Source organism: Lactuca serriola, chromosome 8, assembly GCF_051521515.1.
Source record: "Lactuca serriola cultivar US96UC23 chromosome 8, Lser_US96UC23_V15, whole genome shotgun sequence".
Lineage (NCBI taxonomy): Eukaryota > Viridiplantae > Streptophyta > Magnoliopsida > Asterales > Asteraceae > Lactuca > Lactuca serriola.
Genome location: NC_136415.1, coordinates 35,738,072 through 35,761,283, shown reverse-complemented (window position 1 = coordinate 35,761,283; position 23,212 = coordinate 35,738,072). Strand labels below are relative to the sequence as shown.

Below are 23,212 nucleotides of genomic sequence, written 5' to 3'. Positions count from 1 at the left end.
AATCTAGGATGGAAATCCCCTGAGACACTTGGATCGGAAGATCCTATGGCCTGGAAAGGCGTATGTGCGGTATGTGGTATTTTGGGGAACTCACTAAGCATTCATGCTTACAGTGTTATGTGTTTTGTGTTTCAGGTACTAGCGAGGATCGCGGGAAGGCACCGGCTTGATCAGTACACACTTGCAGATGTCATGTTTTTTAGATCTTGGGTTATGGATTATGTTATGTATTTTGTGGAAACAGTGGATACTTGACTTTTGGATGATTTAATAATGAAATGTTTTATTAAAAAATTAAATGAAAAATTGTTTTAAATTTTACGGTGTTACAAATTGGTATCAAAGCCTTGGTTTGAGGGATTCGGATTCACCTTCGGGTGTATTTGAACTCAAACTGAGGATTCGAGAAATTTTTCATAAGATAACCAATTTTTCTGAAAAGTAAAAGAATTGAAAAGATACGCAAGGAAGCAGTGTGAACGATCAGCCAACGCCCGAACGGTGATTTCCAAAAATACCCTTACATTTTGTGTTATGAGATATATTGAAATGTGATATGCATGCTAGAGTAGGCTAGGTATTCATATTAGGACTAGAGTGGCCTAATTTGTGATGCCTTAGCCTAGGAAGATTTCTGTTGCCATGAGATGCTTTAGAGTAAGTAGGTAGCAGTGAGGTGCTATGAGAGTCTACAAAAGGGTAGTTTATGTGTGTAAAGAGATAGAGTACTTGTGACTTGGGATCCGAGGAGGAGGACTTGGGTGGATGCTGATGCGGTGTGGACGGTAGTATTGGGCCCGTACTACTGAAGACACCAGGTCAGTGCACAGTCCAAGTAAGAATCCTTAGGGTACCAAGGAACAAGTAGGGTGGGTTTATCGAGTGTAAGTATACTCGAGCGAGTTCCTGATATTTTTATGTTGTATTTCAGAGGTAGATCATGGTTGGGACACGCCACACACCAGAGAGCAGTGGGACGAGTGATGAGGAGATCTGTAGGATCATCCACGAGGAGGTGGCTGCGGCCATCAGGGCTGAGATTCCAGAGATGTTCGGGTCTATTAAGACCACCTTGATTGAGACTTTTGATGAGCGGTATGCTGATCTTTCTGTTAAGGTTTAAAGGAACCCAGTTGAGTGTTAGAAGGGTTTTAGAGGGTCCAAGGGAGTGGCCCAATGTGTTGGACTTAGCCATAGACCTGGAGTTTATAGGACTCAACGAGCGCATAAGCAGACTCGGCGAGTCCAAGGCAATCTCCCACCATTGAAGATGAACTTGACAAGTTGTTCATACAACTCGACGAGTCAAGGTCAGGACTTGTTCATTGGATGGGGATGAACTCGACGAGTTGTTCATACAACTCGGCGAGTCGGATGAAGGTTCATTCAGGTTATTTTAGAAGTAGGACTCGTCGATTCATTGCTAAACTCGACGAGTAGAGGCGTGAAGAGGGTCAGATGAAAGGATAGGGACTCGACGAGTTGGCGACCCAACTCGGAGAGTCAGGTCAACTGAAAGTTGACTTTGATTTTGACTTGGTCAGGGGTAAAATAGTCATTTTACTCTAAGAGCAGCTATCAGTGTCTGACTAAGTATTTTATGGGAATTATAGCCGGAGGACCACTGGAGCAGCAGTCAGACATCTGCAGATCATCTTTTCAGCAGTCAGCCTTACGAGGTGAGTTACCTTCCAGTAGCGGTAGGTCTAAGGCACCAATGTCGGCCCACCAGTATGAGTCGTATGTTAGATGACTGTCTTTGTGATATTCATCTAGGTTTGCTACTACCTGATATGTTATGTGCTAGTATGATATGATGTTATATGCTAGTAGCAGTAGGGGAGATAGTCCCCAAGATTTCCGGTCAATAGGGCCAAAAGGGGGTAGTCATACCCAGTCATGCTAGATAGAATACGATTATGTGTTACATGTTATGTGGTAGTAGTAGAGGGGTGAAATAGTCCCCAGTATCCGGTCGAGAGGACCGAAGGGGAGGCCAGCACCCAGATATGCTAGGCAATATCCGGTCAAGAGGGCCGAAGGGGAGGCCAGCACCCAGATATGCTAGGCAGTATCCGGTCGAGAGGACCGAAGGGGGGGGGGGGGCAGCACCCAGATATGTCTGACAGTATATGCATGTTATGCGATTATATGGTATGTGGTACGATAGGGGAACTCACTAAGCTTCGTGCTTACAGTTTTTAGTTTTGTTTCAGGTACCTCTTCAGCGAAAGGGAAGGAGCTGGCACGGTAGCTGCACATCATACACACATACGTTGAATTTCCGCATTATGAGATTCTTGGGAATGTACTTTGATTTATTTTACTTTTGACAAAATGGTTTTATGGTGGCATGCTTTGGATCATTGACATATTGGTTGTGACATGAGATATCATTATGAATGTTTTTATACCATTGGTTTTTTTATGTTATAAATTATAAAAAAAATGAAATTTTGGCCTTGAATTTTGGGATGTTACACACATACTAATCACATTTGATTCACATGTAAATCACATGCGATTCACATGTAAATCATATGTGATTCACATGTGATTCATATGTGAATCGCATGTGATTTACATATGATGTCATATGTAAATGTGATTCATATGTGAATTGTATGTGATTTATATGTGAATAGCATGTGATTCATATGTTAATCACATGAAAATCACATATGTATTTTTGTGAGTGTTTTTGCATTAATCTTTTTTTTATTTTCTTGTAGATTTGGAAGAAATTGTGGTGAATATTGAAGAGATGAAAAATGATAAATTGAAGAAAATAAGGAAATACTGACACGAAGACATGAAAACGCTTTGAAATTTGTAGCATTTTTTATATTTTATTTTGTATTGAATAAAATATTTGTACTATTATGTTTATAGATTAATTAATAAAAATGAGATTTTTTTTATTTACTTACGAATATTATAGTATAAGAAATATACATATGTGCATTTGAAAAGATATGCATATATGCACCTAAAAATTTACTTTTTTTTTTTAAAATGCAGTTTTTTTTAAATTGCAGTTTTTTTCAATGCAGTTTTTTTTGAAAAAAAAATATAATTTTCTTTAAAATTTTGCAGTTTTTTTGAAAAAAATGCAATTACTTTATTTAAAAATACAGTTTTTTTTTTTTTTAAAAAATATTTTCTTCAATTTTTTTTCAAAAATTTTTGTTTTCTATAAAAAATTAAAAAAATCTGAATTTTCTTTTAAAAAAACAAAAACTACTATATTTAAAAATATATATATGAAAATTTGATTTATGATGTAAATTTTTAGACATTTATATTAATATATTAAATAACACAAAAAAAAAATTAAACATTAAATGAGATTGTTAAGATGTCTTTAATGAATTATTTTTGATCCAACGCTCAACTTTTAGCTTTCCAGTTTTCGGTAACTATGAGTTCTCAACCGATCTCACCCTATATATATATATATATATATATATATATATATATATATACATGTGTGTGTGTATATATATATATATAGACACACACACACACACACACAATGTTTTATTTCTATTCATCAATCATTTTGACCATTCTAACGGACTCTAAATAGAATCTAGTTATCAAATAGATTGTTCCTCCATGACAAAACATCAAATTACTTGAAAAAAGTGCATACAATATCATGACAAAAAAATAATAAAAAAATAAACCATATTCATCCATGAAAAAAAAACATCAAATTACTTTAAAAAAATAAAAATATTAAACTAAAACATCAAAGTTCTTCTCACTTGTCCATCTTTAATACCAACTTTAGAAATCCTTATGAGTTGCCACAAAAAAACTAGTAATCATGTTTTTGCCTCTCTATGCTTGAATCACCTTTATCAATTGAGCTCTTTGATTGTAAGTTACTCTCATTTGTTTGAGCAATGTAGATCATTGCATAATTCCTTACTTTAGTCTTACTAGACCCCCACATGTCTTCCAACTATTTGGCCCTAGTTTCTTCATCAACATATCAACAAGCCTTTTCAACATTAATGAATGACTTTCTTTCATTATGTTTCTTGATCTCTTCTTCAAAATAGGATGCAAAATATGTTGTATGAAATCTTTAGAGGTGGGGTGGATGTTTGCTATTGTGAATCTAAATAATGAAGAAATAGTGAAAGAGATTGTAACATCCCGACTTCCAGGTATGAGATTTATTCCTTAAAAGGCAAATTTCCCTTGAAACTCGTCGAGTTGATGGCCTCAACTCGACGTGTTGAAGGCTTTTGGGCTGCACATATTTTTGGACCAACTCAACGAGTTGGTGGCTGATTAAGAGACCCTAATTTTTAAGGTGTTGCACCCTATTTAAAGGCTTTATACCCTTTGGGTGGCCTCCTTATCAGTGTCTTCTGTCCAGAAAAATCTAGTCCGCGCATCCTCTCCCATATTTGTGTGTGTGAGAGCTTGAAGAGTGATTTCTTGGTGTTCTTTTGAAGGAGCTTGAAGTTTGAGGTGGCTTGATTGAAAGGAAGTCTATAGATCCAGAACCTACTCTTTTGTTACAATCATTTTGAGGTATAAAGTCGACACCTTGCTTATCTATTGCTTAGCTTCCTTGGAAGTTTATTGTCATATTTGGCTTATTTTTTGGATTGTTCATGGGTTAAGTATTTCATGAAGTTATCACTTCAGATCTAGACGTTTTATGGCCTCATTGGACTTAAAGTTTCAAGCTTTATCAAGTTCTAGGCCTCCTTCATGCTTTAGGTCCCTTATTAAGCCTTCCTTGAGTTTTGGAGCCTCTTGGTGACATGCATGGACGTAAAGTTAGCAACTTTACTTGGTTTTCCAGCTCTTAGGTATCAAATCTACATTTTAAAGTGTTAGACTTGATGAAAAAGGACTGAATGTGCTTAGTTGGGAGAACTCGGCGAGTTCTCCAGCCAACTCAACGAGTTGGCTAGGGTTTTCCCGCTTCTCTGGATATTGTAGGAACTCGACGAGTTGGTAGGTGCACTCGACGAGTTGGGTCAACATCGACTGTTGACTTTGACTTTGACCATGGTTGACCAAGTTTGACTTTTAAGGGCATTTTGGGTATTTTGGGGTTTTGATAGAAATGGTCACATGGTAGTTGTACGCATTTGAGTCCGGAGCTGAGATTTGGAGTTGGATCTTATCAGTCAGCACTACTTGTGAGGTAAGTGTTCCTCACTATACTTGTTGGGAAGGAGGCACCAAGGCCGGCCCTTTTGGATTGTTATCATGATTATTGCATGATTGAATATTGTAGTGATCTGTTAGATCTGTATCTTAATAATTGGATGATGCTATGCTTTGTGATCTGTAAGATCTGTCTGATTTACTGGTTATATGTTTAATTATTATATATATGTCGAAATGTTATATGCGGTTGGGTTGAGGCGGACCTGCTTTGTGCAGAAGGCCAACAGACCCAGGGCATCCCGGATAGACTGTAGGCCAGTGGGGCGTACCAGTCAGGCCGAAGGCCCGGAGAGTGTACCAGATTGAATGTAGGTCGGTGAGTGTACCAGATTGAATGTAGGTCGGTTGGGGGAACTCACTAAGCTTCGGGCTTATAGTTTTGGATTATGTTTCAGGTACCTCAGAGGATCACAAGAAGGCGAAGACGTTATCGTGCACCTCCTCATATTTTGTTTCATGAATTCTTGGATTTCTCTGATGTTGAACTTATTTTGAAAACAATTTGTACACAATGATGGTTTTTGGATTTATGTAAAGTTTTAAAATTTTCAAAATTTTATGAATGTTACATAGATTAAAAGTATTATGTGATATACTAGGTATGTATGGCTGATGTATTACCTTTTATAAGACATTATTTCACTCTTATGTCTAACAGAGTCTATGTATGTATGATATTATGTTCGTCATTCCGTAAACAAGTAAAACTAGTGTTTAAACAATAAATACTATCTAGGTATATGAAGCAGCTCAAAAGGGTCTTTTAAGTGTCATAACTAATAATAGATCTAGTGATTTTATCCTTGTAAACAACCATAACCCACATAAATAAAAAAACACATTCTAAGATTACTTATTCTTAAGGTTCTAAAAACTTGCCATGGCACAACATAGCTCCAAGGCTTGTACTTGACGTTAAGCGTGGGTTGCACATGATCTCACATCAGCTGGGAAAGGAACTAAACATTCCTTAAAAGGGGTATGGATACATTCTTTGTCACAACGTGTTTTAAAGTTGTGAGGGTAGCAGATCTTACAAGAAATATACAGCTAAGCATGCCCGGGTGAGAGCAATTCGATGATTGGTGACCCCCTAGGAAGTTTTCATGTCGGGAGCCCGACGCAAACAATATTGTGATATGTGCCATAGGGGGATGTTACAAATGGTATCATAGTTGGGGCATAGGTCGATGCGTTCGACGGGGATGTTGAACCCTATAATGAGGGGTGAAAGTGGATTGCACCTGATCCTACATCGGCTTGGAAGGAGAACCAAGCATTTCCTTATAAGGGGTGTGGATACCTTCCTTGTCACAACGTGTTTTAAAGCTGTGAAGGCAACAGATCTCATAAGAACTTAGCAGTTAAGCCTGCCGAGGCGAGAGTAATTTAGGATGGGTGACCTCCTGGGAAGTTTTCGTGTTAGGAGCATAAAGCGGATAGTATTGTGATACGTGCAAGTGGGGGATGTTACAATGTTGGTGGTTTGTATCACTAATATTATTTAAGTGTAATGTAATTAATTTGTTGACGAATGCAATCTTAATAAACATTGAACAAGTAAGGGGCGGTGCAGAGTGCACACTTGTTTGAGTTTATTCAAGATTCAAAGTATAATGTCATTTAGGGGTGAAGTCCTTGAACCAATGGGGTCAGAGCAATTCCCCTAATAGGGAGTCCACGGGGCAGAGCCCCTGGTTGGTTTTGACCCTAACGTTGAACGTTGACTCTGATGGTTTAGCCTAACATGGAACTGTTTTGTGGCAGTCTCGTGACAGTTTTTGGAACTGCCTTATAACAGTTTCTTCGATTAGTTCCAAACAAGAGTGTTATACCCGTTTTTTGGTCATTAATGTGGTACCACCTCTATATCATATTTTCTTACATTCTTTGTTCCGGAAGATCATTGAATATTATCCAATTGAGAGATTTCTATAGTATCATCGAAATACTTCAATTTGACAGTGCAAACACGACTTTCATTGAATCCAAGCAATCGAAATACCCTAGATTTCTAATAGTAGGTTTGAAGGTTGAAGGTTTAGGTTTTAATCTTTTTTTAGATGTTTGGATGTAGTTCGGTTTTTGCCAAAGGTTAAACATTTGGATGTTTCTTAAAAACGACCAATTTTAATATAAGCATTGTTTGCATAATCATCATCGTAAGTATCATGAAAGAAACAAATAGAAGAGTTCTCTGAAAGAATTTCGATTAGATAAGGATTTCATCTCAAAATTGTTTCTTGATCGGGGAGAAGAGAGATTGAACTAGAATGAGAGGAGAGAAAAAATTGAGAGATAGATTAGATTGAGAAATTAGGGTTCTTCATAGATTGGTGAAATAGATTAAGGAGAGAGAGAGAGAGAGAGAGAGAGAGAGAGAGAGAGAGAGAGAGATGTAAAATGACTAAAAGACCCTCATATGAGAGGCATGTGAGTTGAGTTAACGGATGGGACATAATGGGGTTATCTCTAAGGACCAAAACTATCATGAAACTTGTTGATAAGGACCAAATTTGCAATTTTGGCCCCACATAAACAAAAAACCCCAAAAAAGGACACCAAATTTGCAATTTGCTGTTTTGCTTACATGTTGACCATATAATTCAAATACATAGTATACAAATAAGTGATTAGGAACTAACACAACAAAATGGCAATACTCGACCAACATGTGACATTAACCCTACATAAAAATTACATATTCATAATCACAACCGGTTAAAAAACTTTAAACACAAATCAGTAACTACTCATCACAACTTGGTACTTCATTGTATTAGACATACCAACTAATTCTCACTTCAATTTCCCCATTTTCTGGTTTTGGAACAGTTTGTTTCCGTCCAAGTTCTGTCTTCCTTTGAACCGAGTCCAAGGCACACATTTAAACCTAACAACCGAGTGCTCATTGACCAAACTGCCCTCCCTTGCTTTCCACGAAGGGGAGACCAAGGGCAACTTTGTTCGCTGCATGGGCTCATCGAACCCCTGGTGCTAGACGTTGACCGCCCTGGTTCCATTTTGACCGAACCAACAACTTGCAAACCCAATACAACTTCCTCCATGGAAGGCCGGTTTTTAGGGTCCGAATCAAGGCAACTTAGTATGAGCTCAGCTGCTTTACTAGCACCTTCTGAAGGGTAGTTTTGTCCCAAACGTGGATCCATAATTTTTTCCAATTTCTTTATATCAGTTAAAAAAGGTGTAGCCCATTCCACCAAGTTTTGCTTCATGCCATCTTGATTATAATCAGATGCGCGTAACCCTGTTATGATCTCCAACATCAACACCCCAAAACCATAAACATCACTCTTCACATATAAACGACCTGTAAATTACAATTTGCAAAAGACGAACATTTTTATAAAATCTTCCTGACAATGAGATATAACACCACCATTTTTATAAACTAACCAGTGGCAATATACTCAGGAGCCATGTAACCATAGGTGCCTGCTATGTCTGTTGAGACATGAGACTCTCCTTTGACAGGACCTGACTTTGCAAGTCCAAAATCGGAAAGCTTTGCATTGAACTCCTGATCGAAATGTAATTAGATATATGAATATTGATATGATAAAGATTTAAAGTAAGATATTGAACATTGAAACATGAAATTTGATTGGTTTTTTTACTTACCACATCTAGTAAAATATTTGAGGACTTCACATCCCTACAAATGACATTATTTTCTGTAGTGTGCAAGAAAGCAAGGCCTTGAGCTGCTCCTGTGGCTATTTTAATCCTTGTGTCCCATGGAAGTGGTTCTACACCTTCTGAAAAATCCAATTTAAAACAGAAATTAATATACTGTTTATAAACTTAAAGATAGAATTTTTAAACACTTACCTCTGAAGAGTTGCATATCTAAACTTCGTTTTTGCATAAATTCATAAACAAGAAGAAACTCCTTGTTTTCCCAGCAATATCCAAAGAGTTTAACAATGTTTGGGCGGCTAAATGTTCCCAAGAATTTCACTTCTGCCTGTTATGAAAACACACAAGATTAACATTTTGATTTTCACTACCGTTTTGCAGTCCATAAAGAATATGTTACATGGATATGTTCCTACTTGCGTTAGAGATGGTGTATTGATGAATCATCAAATAAATATGTTCAATTATCTAAGTATGTAAGAATCAATTATCGAAGTATGTAAGAAAACATCATCTAATGAGTTTTCACAGAGTATATTTTAAAGAAACACAAACAAATACTGTTAGATGAAAAAAGCTCAACAAACCTGCCATTCATTAAGACCTTGAGTCCTGTTGGGGCTGGATCTCTTAATGGCCACAGCAAGCCCATCACCTGGCTTTCGTGGGGCAAATGTTACACTGTCCAACCACCCTTTGTAAACCTTCCCATAACCACCTTCTCCAAGAAACATCTCCTGCTTGAAATTCTTTGTTGCACTTTGTAGCTCAGAAAATGTAAACATCTTCAAGATTGGTATCTTTGTGTTAGCATTAGGTAGCAACACCTTCTGAGAACCAGTTGCAACACTTGTCTTTTTGTTGTAAATACTTTGTCCTAGTTTCTTTGTAGGAGAACTCATACGACTTTCTGAAACAATAATCAACATCCACAAAGAGAATTTATGAAAAAGATACAATAAAAGTACATAAAAAAAAAGTTTGAACTTTGAACTTACTTGGAGATTTAATCAAGAACAATGACCATGCTTTTTCAATAAACATGGCTCGTCCAATTTGTTTTCGATCACGAGCACTGGGCCCACTTTGCAGTGTCCATGCTAACACAAACTCAAGCCTAGCTACCACCTGACTCATTGTGGGTCGATCCTTTGAACGAGTAAGAACACATTCATATGCAATCCTCCCAAATTCTTTAACACAATTACCTGTTGTTTGTCCCTTTAAACATTGATCAATGATTTGATCAATCTTACCTTCTTTGATGCAGCTTTTAGCCCATACAGCTAGACTATGTTGCTGCTCATCTAATGTAAAATCCAGAGCAGGCCTACCACATAACACTTCCAATAACACCACACCAAATGCATACACATCAGACTTTCGTGTCAGTCTACGAGTTGAAAAATACTCAGCATCCATGTACCCAAATGTTCCTTTGATTTGGTCAGTATAAACATTAGTGGTCCCCACCAGATTTGCTGGACCAATCCTGGACAACCCAAAGTCAGAAACTTTAGCTGCTAAATTCTCGTCCAACAAGATGTTTGAGCTCTTGATATCACGGTGTATGACTCTGGATCTGACACCTGTACCCGAATGAAGGTAGTCCAAACCACGAGCAGCACCTATGCAGATTTGGAGCCTTTGGACCCACGTCAGAAGAGAGGAATTACTTCCGTTAACTTTTCTTTTATGCAAATGATCCTCAAGACTTCCATTAGGCATGTATTCATAAACAATGATCATTTCTCTTTTATCGGATCCTTCATGGTATCCTAAAAGAGAGACGATGTGACTATGGCGAAACTTGGAAAGCATCTCAATCTCTGCCTTGAACTCGGTTACTCCTTGATTGGAGTCAAGATTCAACCTCTTAATAGCAACATCAATTCCTTCTTCCCCGAAGTCAATCTTACCTTTGTATACCTTCCCGAACCCTCCCTTTCCGATTACAAACGCATCATCAAAATCATTGGTGGCCAATTTGATTTCAGCAAGTGAAAAACATCGACATCTTTTATCCAGTAGCCGTGATGAAGATAAATCCTTCCTCTGATCATGTTCTTCTTCGTGTAGCGATAGTTGTTGATTCGATGATGATGATGACAGGGATGATTTCTTCTGCTCACCGTTGTCTTCCTCGTGTTGTTTCTGTAAATAATAAACAAGAATATCCAATACAGTAAGGAGAAATATAAGAGCTGTAGAAAAGTTCATGGTTCTTGGAGATATGGATCAGTCTGTAACGCAAAAAGATCGTTAGAGTTAGAGATTGAGATGATATAGTTGCAAGGGTTTAATGACTATTGAAGAAGTCAACATAATGGTTACCATCGATGGACCCATATATTAATTTATGTTGCTTTTAATTGACAAATTGGTCAGTTTTATTTACTATTCAACGAGTGAGTCACTGCATGTGTCACTCCCATCAACGGAACTTCACATCATCGATCTAGTCCATGTAGTCGTTAATGAAGACATGTGGCGAAACTGAAGATGTGCATCATCTGTAGGTCTACCCCTTCAGTCAACACGTTATATATAGTCAATCATGTAATTATACTACTAACCTTGTGTGGGGACGGTTTCTTGTGATAAGATTATTAATCACACGCCCACACACTGAAAGTCACGATAACATGCAGGAATTGACAAACGGAATACTGGGTGATTTAGCAATATGCATGGTGTTGCGATGATTTAAGATAATATATAAAGATAGGATTCAGGCCATCCCCAATGGGGATTCTATGAAGAGTTTAATGGGATAAAAAGTAGTGATGTGGCACTTAATAGAGTAAAAATGCAATGTAGCTTGAGTTTATTGAATGGGGAGTTCAATCCCCATTGAACCGTGTAATGCTTTTTTTTTTCTTTTTTTTTCAATTTAATATAACAATTTCTAGTGAAAATAATACTTTTTTTTCAACAAACATATTATATATTATTATTTTTTTTTTATTTATCTTTATTTTATTTTATATTCAATAATTTAGTTTATTAAGTTACTTTATATTTTTTTATTCTAAAGAATAAAAAAATATATAAATCATAAAAATATTTTAAAAAGATAACATCTTATTTAATGTATTATTCGTAACTTTTAATTTTATTGTAAACTATAATTAATATTTTATAATTGTAACTTTGAATTTCTAATTAATGTAATATTTTAGTTTTATTTATTAATATTATTTATAAAAAAAATAAAATAATGATGTGACAGTCCATTGAACTTTTAATAGTTTAATGGAGTGTAGAGTTTAATGGGTTATATGGTATGGTTAGTGGAATACTGATGTGGCAATCCATTGAACTCTTAAGAGTTCAATGCATTGGAGATAGCCTCATAATTTGTATATTCCATACAAATAAGTGCTTGCAACATTTATTAGATAAATTTAGACAGAGGAAGTCACGGATTAGTTTTTTTTTTATTTTTAACAGCTAGACTTCAATTAAAAACAAGAAGTTGGAATTACATGGTACAATACAATGGGTTTTCAGCCCAAGAGTTCCAAATCAAATTCATACCCCATGGTACACAAATTAGTACTTAATTTAAACAAATATATAATAATGTTATTTTTATTATTAGCTTAATATTTAAAGTGAGAAGGGGATACATTTATGATCTACCCTTTTCTCTTTTCTTTTTTTTTTAAATCTATTGTCGACATGTTGTACATGTAAATTACAATTAAATTTCCAATTGAAACTACATTATATATGATTGTTTCTTTCAACAATGAAATTTGTAATATCTCATATTCTTAAGTAAATCAGCCTAATAGCTCCAGTATGTACCAATTGGTAAAGTTATATGATGAGTTCCTGGATCTTAGAGGGTATTTGTATCTACAATATAGCTCTGATGTTGCGTTATCAGGTTAAGAACCAAGTAAGTTCTTTTTTTTTTGTCTTTTTAAATCATGTGCGAATAAAATAGTTGAATGAATAATGATATGTATTAGTGTTAGTATACATAAATACTGTTTCTTTGTTGAAGATTAACCAACAACTTAAGCTTAAGGAATGCATAACTCATAGCCTTCTTCTCAAACACCATCTTAAGGTGTAACTCAACTGAAATACATTTTGACCAAGAAGAGAATGATGTCATTCGTAAAATTAAGAAATTGGTGGTATGAAGATCGAAACCACAGCAAAAGGTATTGGACACGAAAACAATTACCTTTAACAAGTTTCATTTGTAATGCTGCCCTATCATTTGAATCATGAGATCAATAGAATGTTGACCCAAATCGATCTTCAAAGTATGAAAGAAGTCAAAGAGGCTTAGTTTTGAACTGTATACCTCAACAAACCGCATGAACTAGGAGGGAGAAGTGACATGGACTTTTTATACGCATGGATTATATATCCAAGTAAGCATTTAAAAGAAAAATAAATAAACTGGTAACTGGTTAAGAAGGTTTCAGATTAACTCGTTGCAGGATTTTGTCCATTAAAAAACAACATTGTTGCATAAATTGGAAAAAGGTGAAACGTTGTTGCATAAATAAGCAATTAACCTATATGTTAAACACATGAAAACTTATTACAACCGGTAGCTATTATTTAAAAATCATTTGGTGTCAAATACTATAAGTCTTCTCCATGGATTATCTGTAGCCTTGTAGATTTGGTGTGTTAAGAAGATGAAGAAATAAATTCGAGAAATTTGGTATCTTGTCAACATGTTTCAGGGCACGTTCTGCAGTTTGGCGTGTTTGATAGTCACCATGTTGGAACGCATGTACAAGTGCTGTGCTAACATTAAGATCACCCGAAACTTCATACGCTATATCTTCTATCCGTAAAAGTCTTTCCACCACCCAAACAGCTCTTCTCCATAAATTATCTGTTTGTTTTTCAAGCAAAACATCCATAATCGGTTTGATTCCTTCCACCTCACGTAAGACAGCCACCCCTCCTTCTATATTGACCCCATCATCTAGTAAAGTTGACAATGCAGCTAATGATGCTTCAGTTACTTTCTCATTTGTGTGATCTAAGAGTGCCACAAGTCTTGGCAAAGCTGATCCTTGTAATAGACAGAAAGTATCCCTTTGTGAACACACCCCAAGGTGAACCCTACACAATGCAGTACTCAACACTGTTTGTTTGCTGAAATAGTGAAAGATTGGTTTTTCAGGGAGTTTGCTTAGGATTTTGGATTGTCGAGATAAATTCTCCAAAGCAAAAGCTGAAACCATTTGCACATTGTGTATCTCATTGACCTGAAGAAGGTCAACAAATAACCCTGCAAGATCATGCTCACGACATAAAGAAACAGCTTTCAGTTCATCAGGTAACATGAATGTTAACCTTGAAAGGACACGTGTGAGCCCTTCTAAATACGGTGTTACAAAACGGCTTCCTCTAGGATCTTCTTGATGAACCTTTCTGATTCTGGTAATCACCATTTCAAACGCGCCTTCTTCTAGCACTTGTCGTGTGAATCCGATATCTCTTTCCAAAAGATCTGCTAGAAGCCCAAAAGCTGAAACCAATTGCACATTGTCAAGCCCGTTGACCTGAAGAAGATCAACAAACAACCCCACAAGATCATGATCACGACATAAAGAAACAACTTTCAGTTCATCGGGTAACATAAATGTTAACATCGAGAGGACACGCACGAGCCCTTCTAAATATGGTGCTACAAAACGGCTTCCTCTAGGATCTTCTTGATGAACCATTCTGATTCTTGAAATCACCATTTCAAACACACCTTCTTCTAGAATTTGTCGTGTGAGTCCGATATCTCTTTCCAAAAGATCTGCTAGAAGCCCAACAGCTGCAGCTTGTTCTTCCGTACATGTTATGTTTTCCACAACTACTTTGATTAAACTACTTAGAAGACCAGGCGTCGTGCGTAAAGAAGTAGCTAGTTCTTGACCCATGTTTGGAGAAAGATTCTGGAGAAGTTTTATTGAAGTGATGCGGAGATCTTGCTGTGGGGCTTCAATAAACGTAATCAAACTGTTAATAGCACCCGAGCTTTTAATTGCTGACACAACGCCAGCTTTAGTAACGGGGGAGCTAGTGAGTCCAACAAGAACCTGTAGAAGCTTGCATGCCATTGCTGGTCCAGTGTTGTTGATCAAATGAAGATAGATGTGAAGTATGTCTTCAGACACAAGGGTCTGGTGGTTGGGACCCACTGGGATAGAGTCAAAGTCACAGTCGGAGCTTGCTATGTTTGCAAGTATTGTAGCAGAGATTTCTTTGAATTGCATAGGGAGCTGCTTTGAGCCTGAAAAAAGACCTTTGATAAGAGGCGAAAGTATGCCTTGGTCAACCAAGATCTTCACACTTGACTCACAACATGAGATTTGATTTAGAGCAATGAGCGATGCTACTCTAGACTGCATATTATCACTTTTCAAGAGGTCGATCAATGATGAACCCACGGTCCTAGCCACAAAGATTTTTACATCATCACTCAAAGCCAGTTCAGCAAGGTATGAAGCCATGGACACTTTGATTTCTGGAGAACCTGAAAGCATCCAAGCCATTAGCCTTTAATATCATCAACCATCAAAAGTCTAGTTTAATATCCATACACAATCCAAAAATTGTCTCCAAATCTGCCCCATGTTTTTTCTATAGAAGTCCTACTAAAAAGAGGACGCCAGATCGTGTATGAGAGTCAGGAGTTGTATGAAGCAGAAAGGTGATAAACAGTTCAAGAGAAGAAAATAATGACTCATACATTGCCTACAGATATTGAGGAACTAATCAATTCACTTGGTGCGAAGCATAGTCACCAACCCTGGTACGAGAACGTGGATCAGGTTCGCTATGTTCTTAAATGTAACATCCCGGGTTTTTAGGTATTTTCAAATCTTTCTTTTGGTTTGAAAGTATGTCATTTTGGTCCTTGGATTATAAAGACGTAGCCCTAAGAAGCCCTAGTGGCAAAATGGTAATTGTGGGAGCAAGAGTTGTACGTTGGGCGGGCGTACATGTAAGTACGCTAAGTGTACTAGGGCATGCCCTTGTACACTGGGAGTACACATATATACACTGGGCGTACTAATGTCCGGGTGAAACCCTAATTTTTAGGGTTTGAGGAGTATTTAAACACTTTTATGGATCATTTAGCCTCACCCTTTCAGCCTCCAAGTCCTTGAATCGTTCTTAGCAAAACCTAACCCCATAAGAGAGTGTTTTGAGCTTAAAGCGTGTTATTAATGTGCTTAAAGGAGAAGGAAGTGCATCAAAGAGTCTAGGAGGGAGATCATCATCTTCTTGGGAAGCTCCAAAAGGTAAAAAGTTGCTGCCTTTATGCTTAGTTTGCTTAGATCTCATCTTGGTAGCTTTATGATGTTCTTTTGTCCCAAAAAGTCTCATTGTTGTGCATGCTTGGTGTTGGACGTTTTGGGATGTCCTTTTACACCCTAGGAAGGGTTCTGAGCAATAAAAATGAGGTCCCTTTAGCTAGTTTGGCTTCATGCTTCTTATGAAAGGTCTTAATGGATTAAGACCATGTATTAAAGACTTTTTGGACTCTAAAGTCATAAAGTTTGAGACTTTATGACTCTAAGGTGCATTTGAACCATGGACCTAAAGTTTGGGCTTAAGTGCTTAAGCCATTAAGCATTTATTGAAGTTTTGGACTCTGTGAGGGTACGCCTCGTGTAGAAAAGAGTACGTCCCGCGTACCTGGTCAACGTCCCCGTTTTTCAGTCAATGCGAAGCTTCTGTATGCTACGCGTACCTCCAGAGTACGCCCCACGTACTCGCATGGTTCAACCGGTTGTGAGTTAACTCGGTTGAGTTGATCCGGCTGGGTTGACTCAGTGGGTTTATGGATTTTGACCAGTTGATCTTGAGTTGAGCAAGTTTGACTTTTAAGGGTATTTTGGGTATTATTAGGTTTTGATGGAATTGGTCACATGGTGGTTGTAGGCATTTGAGTTGTGAGCTGAGATTCAGAGTCGGGGCTTATCAGTTATGTGTTGCTTGTAAGGTGAATTTTTCTCACTGTACTTTCGGGTCGAAAGCACCAAGGCCGGCCCTTTGGCTTGATAACCTGATATTGTTGATATGTTGAAAATGGAATTGATATGCATGCTAGTCTTGATATGCTAGTCTGGTAGATCTGTAAGACTACATGTGATATTGTCTATTTATCTTAATATGTTATTATCTGTTATATGTCGACATACTGTGTGGGTTGGGTTGAGGATGTACTACTCGATGTTGTAGCCAACAAACCTTGGAGCAAGTCAGATATGAGCTGAGGGTCGGGAAGGGCATGTCAGACTCATATTGTGGGCTCATGAGCATTCCAGATACAAGCTAAAAGTCGGGAATGCCAGACTTATATTGAGGGCTTAGTGGTATTCAGTCCGAGGACTGATCAGGCCGAGGCCGAGAAGCAAGTCAGACATAAGCTGTAGACCCAAGGGGCAAGCCAGACTTATGCTATGGGCTCAGGGATAATCCAGTCTGTTAGTTGTGGACCCACTGCATGCTGTTATTATATTTGTGTTATTTGTTATGTATTGGTATTTTGAAGAAACTCACTAAGCTTTGGGCTTACAATTTTGGATTATGTTTCAGGTACCTCAGAAGATCATGGGAAGGCAAAGACGTGATCGTGCACCTCCTTATGCTTTGTTTTATGATTTTGGGATTACTCTGATATTGAACTCATTTTAAAAACAATTTGTAAACAATGACGGTTTTTAGGTTGTTTAAAAGTTTAAAATTTTCATTAATTTTATGGATGTTACATTAAATTTTAATACCAAGGGTGTAGGTTCATTTCGGATCGCTCCGCTATGATGTATCAATTATCGTGGTACAGTGTACGCCATAATAATATATAAATTTCTACATACTTTATAAAAATCCGAATATTCAAAATTCCAAAAAATTATACTTGTATTAATAATCAAGCATTCAAAATTTCAATAAAAGTAACTAAAAGACATGACAAATCTCAACATCTTCAAAAAATTTCCATTTCATCTTTTCTAATATTGTACTCGAACCTTCCAAGTTTTTGTTTTCGGGATCAATGTACCACTTGTTGTGTGGTCCTGATTCGTAATCTTCTAAAAAAATGTGATTAAAGACGGATGTTTGAATAATAATAATAATAATAATAATAATAATAATAATAAACTTTTCTACGTTCTTACAATTCAAACTGTTTCTCTTCACATTTGAAATATACGAGTAAGGTGGTGTTTGTTTTTTGTTTACGGGTCTTCTTGGTCTCATTTGTCTGCATCGTGCAGGGACTTTTTGTTTTTTAGAAGACTGCAGACCTACAAAGGTTTGCGCATCATCTTCATGACACACATATGGACTAGAGTCTCCTAACCTCTTCATTTTCGGCAATTCTTTCAAATGCTTGCATTACACCTACTACAACCTTTTTCTATCAGAGATTTGGAATTTTCTTGGGATTCCACCCATGGCTAACTTTTGAAGATCATTTTTATCATAAAATTGTAGAGTCAACGCAAACCCCAATCAATGTAAAGGAATGGTCGTCTTTTCACATACCGTTAACACAATACTCTCGACTTTAGAGTAATTAGAAGAATATTGATTACCCTTCATCACATCTTTAATCTCTCCTTACATGTCCGTCTTTCATATTTCTCCCACTGTATGACCCATATCATCACCGAAAAATCATCACTTCTTATAGTTTCACCAACACTTTGTTTGATTTTTCTAGTGTTCTTGTCTCTTTGTTTAACCTTGCCCCTTCATCAATTAAGAGCAATTGTAGTAGCTAGAGCCTCTCTACAGTCCCTTTATCCTCATACTCAAACTCCACGGCCAGTGGGTGATTTGAAGCCACTTTTTAATGTAGTCGACATTATTGGCATGGGTGGTGGTGGTGTAAATGTTTGGATGTGTAAACATTGCAATATAAAGTAGTAAAGACCGGATTTGCTTCAAAAGCTTGGGTATGTAAGCATTGCTACAACAAAACCAATTTTTTTAATGATCAAATAATGTAACGGTGAGGGTCCAAAATGGGAGAAATAACATGAGAAACGGACATGTCAGAATAGATTAAAGATGTCATGAACGATAATCAATATTTTTCTGATTATTAAAAAGTTGAGAGTATTTTGCTAGCTAGATAGAAAGAGACGACCAATTTCTTACATTTTTTGAGGTTTGCATTGACTCCACGATTTTATGATAAACATTATCTTCAAAAGTTAGTCCCAAGTGGAATTCCTAGAAAAGCTCCAAATCACGATAAAAAAGTTGTAGTAGGTATAATACAAGCATTTGAACGAATTACTGAAAATGAAGAAGAGAGTATTTTGCGAGAAAAGTCTACAACTTTTCATATAAAAAAGGACTTTATTTGATGGAAGCAACACAAATAGATGCAGTGACAGTGAAACTAATGGACCGGTGGTCGAGTTATGGTTTGGAAACCCCAAAACTAGCAGAGATTGCTAAAAAGGTACTTTCACAACCTATTAGCAACTCTTCAACAAAGAGAAATTTGAGCATACTCATACATTCACAATGTGAAGAGCAACCATTTTAATTGTAAGAGGGTGGACAAATTAATTTATATTCATTCAAACATTCTTCTTTAATTGTGTTTTTTTAGTTACAAATCAGGACCGCACAAAAAGTAGGACATTAATCTATAAAACATAAACTTGAATGGTTCAAGTACAAGATTAGAAGGGATGAAATCGGAAAAATTAGATGAAGATGTTGATAAATGGAAAGGAAAAAAGCACGAGGGTAGACTAATTTTTAGATTTGTTATTTTCTTTTAATTATGTTGATCATGTTTTTGTGTTATGAGTTATATATGAAACTACTTCTATTTAAACTTCAAATATTTAATTGTTAATATTAATATGATTTTTTGAATGTTTGGATTTTTAAAACGTATGTGGAAATTTATATTATCACATAGAGGATTGAGTGATGGTAAACTTCTACCCCAACAAATCAAATCATTGCAGAAGGTATAAGGGGTGGGTACTCTTTCCCGATGATCAAATGTGTTAGGAAGGTATATAATAGGTATATATTAACTTCAACTCTGCCCAAGTTGAAGATACACCCAACCTTCCATGTAAGTGTTCTCAAGTGATATCATAAAGACTTGGAAACCTAGAACGAGGTGTGTTCATATGACCTCACTTGATCAAAAAACGGAAGAAATTTTATCAGATATGACAGTGAGAAAACGGGTGTATCTTCAACTTTTAAGCGCCCGTGTATAAATAAGTGGTGCCATAAATGCTTGAAAACCTAGAAGCATGACCATTACGTTTTTTATTTTTTTCATTTTCCAATAAGCCCCAATGTATAAATTTGATACTTGTAACTTCTCTTTGAGCAATAGAAGCATTTCATTAAGTGCCTCTTGTTACCTTCTTTACTTTGATTGTGTAGTTGTGATCAAGTTAGGTTGACTTTGTATAGAAGAAACAAGCCCACAATATACATTAAGGGGTTGTTTGATATTCCTGTTACTAGGTTTGGTAAGAGGTTGGGTCTGACTCGGTCAGATTTAAACTGCTTGATACCACAATTAGAAGCCTCTTATTCGGTCCTACCGCCTCTTATATCCCTCACTAAGTCGTTGGCCATAGGATTCCCATATGTGGTTTATGATGCAATGCTATTTGATTCGAGGTGCTTAGTATAACCTCACAATATGGTTAATACACATCTTTTGCATGATTGGATCTAAATTACAGATCATTACTAAATGTTTTACTCATACGCATTGAAAGGTTCATGTTGTACTACTCTAGCGTATGATGCTTACTAGAGTACTATGTTTTGTTGGAATTTACGTATGCTCTTGATATACGTAATGGTACGAAAACAAAAACTTGTAAATGCTTATTTTCAGATTTTAAAGTGTTACCGTATATGTTTGGGTGAGTGTCTAGGGTTGGGTTGAACTTGATCTTGAAGTTGAGCACATATCTCAAGATTGAAATACAACTACCCACCTCAACATCATATGCACTAATATATTTATAAACTAATTAAAGTCTAGAAGTTTATGCAAAGTACCTTCAATGAGAAGTGTCAAAAGAGGTTGCAATCTACCATTTTCAGCCATTTGCCTCGCATTATTCTCATTATTCTCCAAATTTCCAAGAATTTTATCCGCCTTCTCAACAGTCGACACATTTTCAGATTTACAACTTGTCATTCCAATTAATATCAGGATTGCTCCATTAACAGACCCGATTTTTTCACACATAGCCTCGGATTTCGAGAGCTCAAAGAGCAAGGAGATAGCTTCCTCTCTTACTTTCGGTTGTTCATCAGACAATAACTTCACTATTGTGTTCACATTATCCCCTCCCACCATTATTTCCTGCAACACAAAAAAAAAAAAAAAAAAAAAAAAAGAATCTTATACAAAGTTTTGTAAGAAGTGAATAAAGCTTGAAAGTTCCATGACCGATTTTGATATTAAACATTTAGCAACCTTATTATCTTCATCATCCTCCACCACAATACGCAGAGTCTCTAAAGCTCTACACCTCACTCTGCAGTTGCTACTCCTCAACATGTCTACAATCATTGGTATTAAATCAACATTACTGATTATATGCTTATTTGAAATATTTTTTTGGCAAAGGTGTTGAAGAAACTCCAAAGCCTGCAAAATATCAGTCTCGGGACAACCAACATTTAACAGCTTGCGTGTCATGTCAAGCTGAACAGCTTCATTCCTGGCTTTCCATTCTTCAATTGTGTTCCTCAAAGCAATATTTGGAATCATATCAATTGTTTTTAGTTCTTTATATGTTAAGGGGCAAACCAGTTTTTTGTTGTTCTCTTTGCATCCATTGAACCAATTTTCAATAGACTCACGCTCAAAAGTTTGCCCATTTTCCAAGGTTACAGGATCTCTCATGATTTGTTTTGTAAAACGACATATGAATGCATTATAAATAGGCTCTATCTGTTGTCTTCTGTGTTGAAAGCTTTCGTCTGATTGGCTACTAAGTCCTTGACTTTCATCCATTAGACTGAGTGTACCCTGTGGAAGGCATAAAAAAACAAATGATAATGAAGGGATTACCAATAAAAAGTATTTTCCATAGATTAGAATCAGATCTTCTTTTTTTTTGAAAGAGCAGAGTTAAAATATTGTTTCATCACAAGCAGAAGTAATTTATGAGAATTTCAGCAAACTTTCAAAGACCACAAGTTCAAATCATAATATTAACACATCATATAAAAAAAAATTCTAAACCACATCAGAATTTCCATTGGCAATATCAATGCAAAACCCCCCAAAAAAAAAACAGCATAAAATATTTTCAGTCCAAGGATTAGAAACTTACAACAAAATCCAATAACTACTTGCCAATCATATCACAATGTCTAACTAGAAAGAAAATAAAATTCACCTTGTATTTTGCTGCTCAATTGTAATTCTGGAGAGCTGAATTCATCCTTCAACCTTTGGTATAATTGTTGATGCAAAAGGGTTAATCAACGCTGAAAAAGAAAACTAAGAATGAAGAGGGGATTACTTAGTTTTACTAGTATAGGATGGAATTAGGGCTTTCACCCTGAATTTACCTGTCAAATTGAAAGAAAAGAGAAAGAAAGTGCCGATGAGAAGGAAGGTGCCCAAGTGCTTGAACTAAAAGAAGAAAGAAAACCCAAAAGTCAATCAGAATAGTCGTCGTATTGAACCGTAGAACACAGTCAACCCAAAAGTCAGCATTGTATCCGGGTTGTTGGATACGTAGTGGGTCTGGGTCAGGAGGCGGTTTGTGGTTGGAGGAAAGGAGTAGTGTGGAAGTGGGGTAAATGGTGGTGGGGAAAGCGACCTTGGTGATGAGGAACATGTAGAAGTAAAAGAGTAGGAAAGTGAAGGCTTGGTCTGGTGATGGTGGCCAACCATGCCGGAGTCGGAGATGACGAGGGCGAGGGCGTTGGAAGGAGAGGAAGCGTTGCCGGAGATGGAGAGTCGATGCAGTTACATTAGCGGGGTTTGGGATTTGTTTATTTTTGTTTTAATAGAAATTTAATGGTTTATACTTTATACTGTATTGAAATAAACTTTTAAAAATATTTTAATTAGTTTATACTGTTTAAAAACACAATATATGATAAAAGTAGTATTTTAATAAATTCTATTTATTTATATATAAATTAATAAACACAAAATATTGATAAAAAGTTTAGTATTTTGACAAATTAGGGTTCTATTTGCATATACAAATTAATCGAAATGCACATCCATGATGATGAGAAAAAGAATAGCGAAGTTGATGTGATATATAGGATTTTTTAGGGTTAACAGATGGATAAAAAGATAAATTAATTTTCACATAAAATA

At 36.4% G+C, this 23,212-nt stretch overlaps 2 protein-coding genes across 3 annotated transcripts; both read right to left on the bottom strand.

The window, feature by feature from the left end:
• Nucleotides 1-7,768: 7,768 nt before the first annotated feature.
• Nucleotides 7,769-11,302, bottom strand: LOC145068361 (uncharacterized). The gene is made up of 6 exons (XM_079015318.1): nt 9,861-11,302; nt 9,450-9,772; nt 9,055-9,190; nt 8,845-8,981; nt 8,620-8,743; nt 7,769-8,533 (listed from the first exon to the last, which is right to left on the bottom strand). The coding sequence occupies exons 1-6, from the start codon at nt 11,080-11,082 to the stop codon at nt 8,007-8,009; spliced, it is 2,469 nt and encodes an 822-aa protein (XP_078871444.1). The 5' UTR covers nt 11,083-11,302; the 3' UTR covers nt 7,769-8,006.
• Nucleotides 11,303-13,292: 1,990 nt separating this feature from the next.
• LOC145068360 (U-box domain-containing protein 44-like) lies at nt 13,293-22,870 on the bottom strand. 2 transcript variants are annotated; one of them, XM_079015316.1, is made up of 5 exons: nt 22,447-22,870; nt 22,272-22,362; nt 21,341-21,898; nt 20,917-21,226; nt 13,293-15,373 (listed from the first exon to the last, which is right to left on the bottom strand). In XM_079015316.1, exons 3-5 carry the CDS (start codon nt 21,881-21,883, stop codon nt 13,494-13,496), a joined length of 2,733 nt encoding a protein of 910 aa, XP_078871442.1. In that variant the 5' UTR covers nt 21,884-21,898; nt 22,272-22,362; nt 22,447-22,870; the 3' UTR covers nt 13,293-13,493. The 2 variants fall into 2 exon arrangements, with proteins under 2 accessions (XP_078871442.1, XP_078871443.1); XM_079015317.1 differs by lacking the exon at nt 22,447-22,870 and having other exon boundaries at nt 22,272-22,440.
• Between the last annotated feature and the right edge of the window lie 342 nt (nt 22,871-23,212).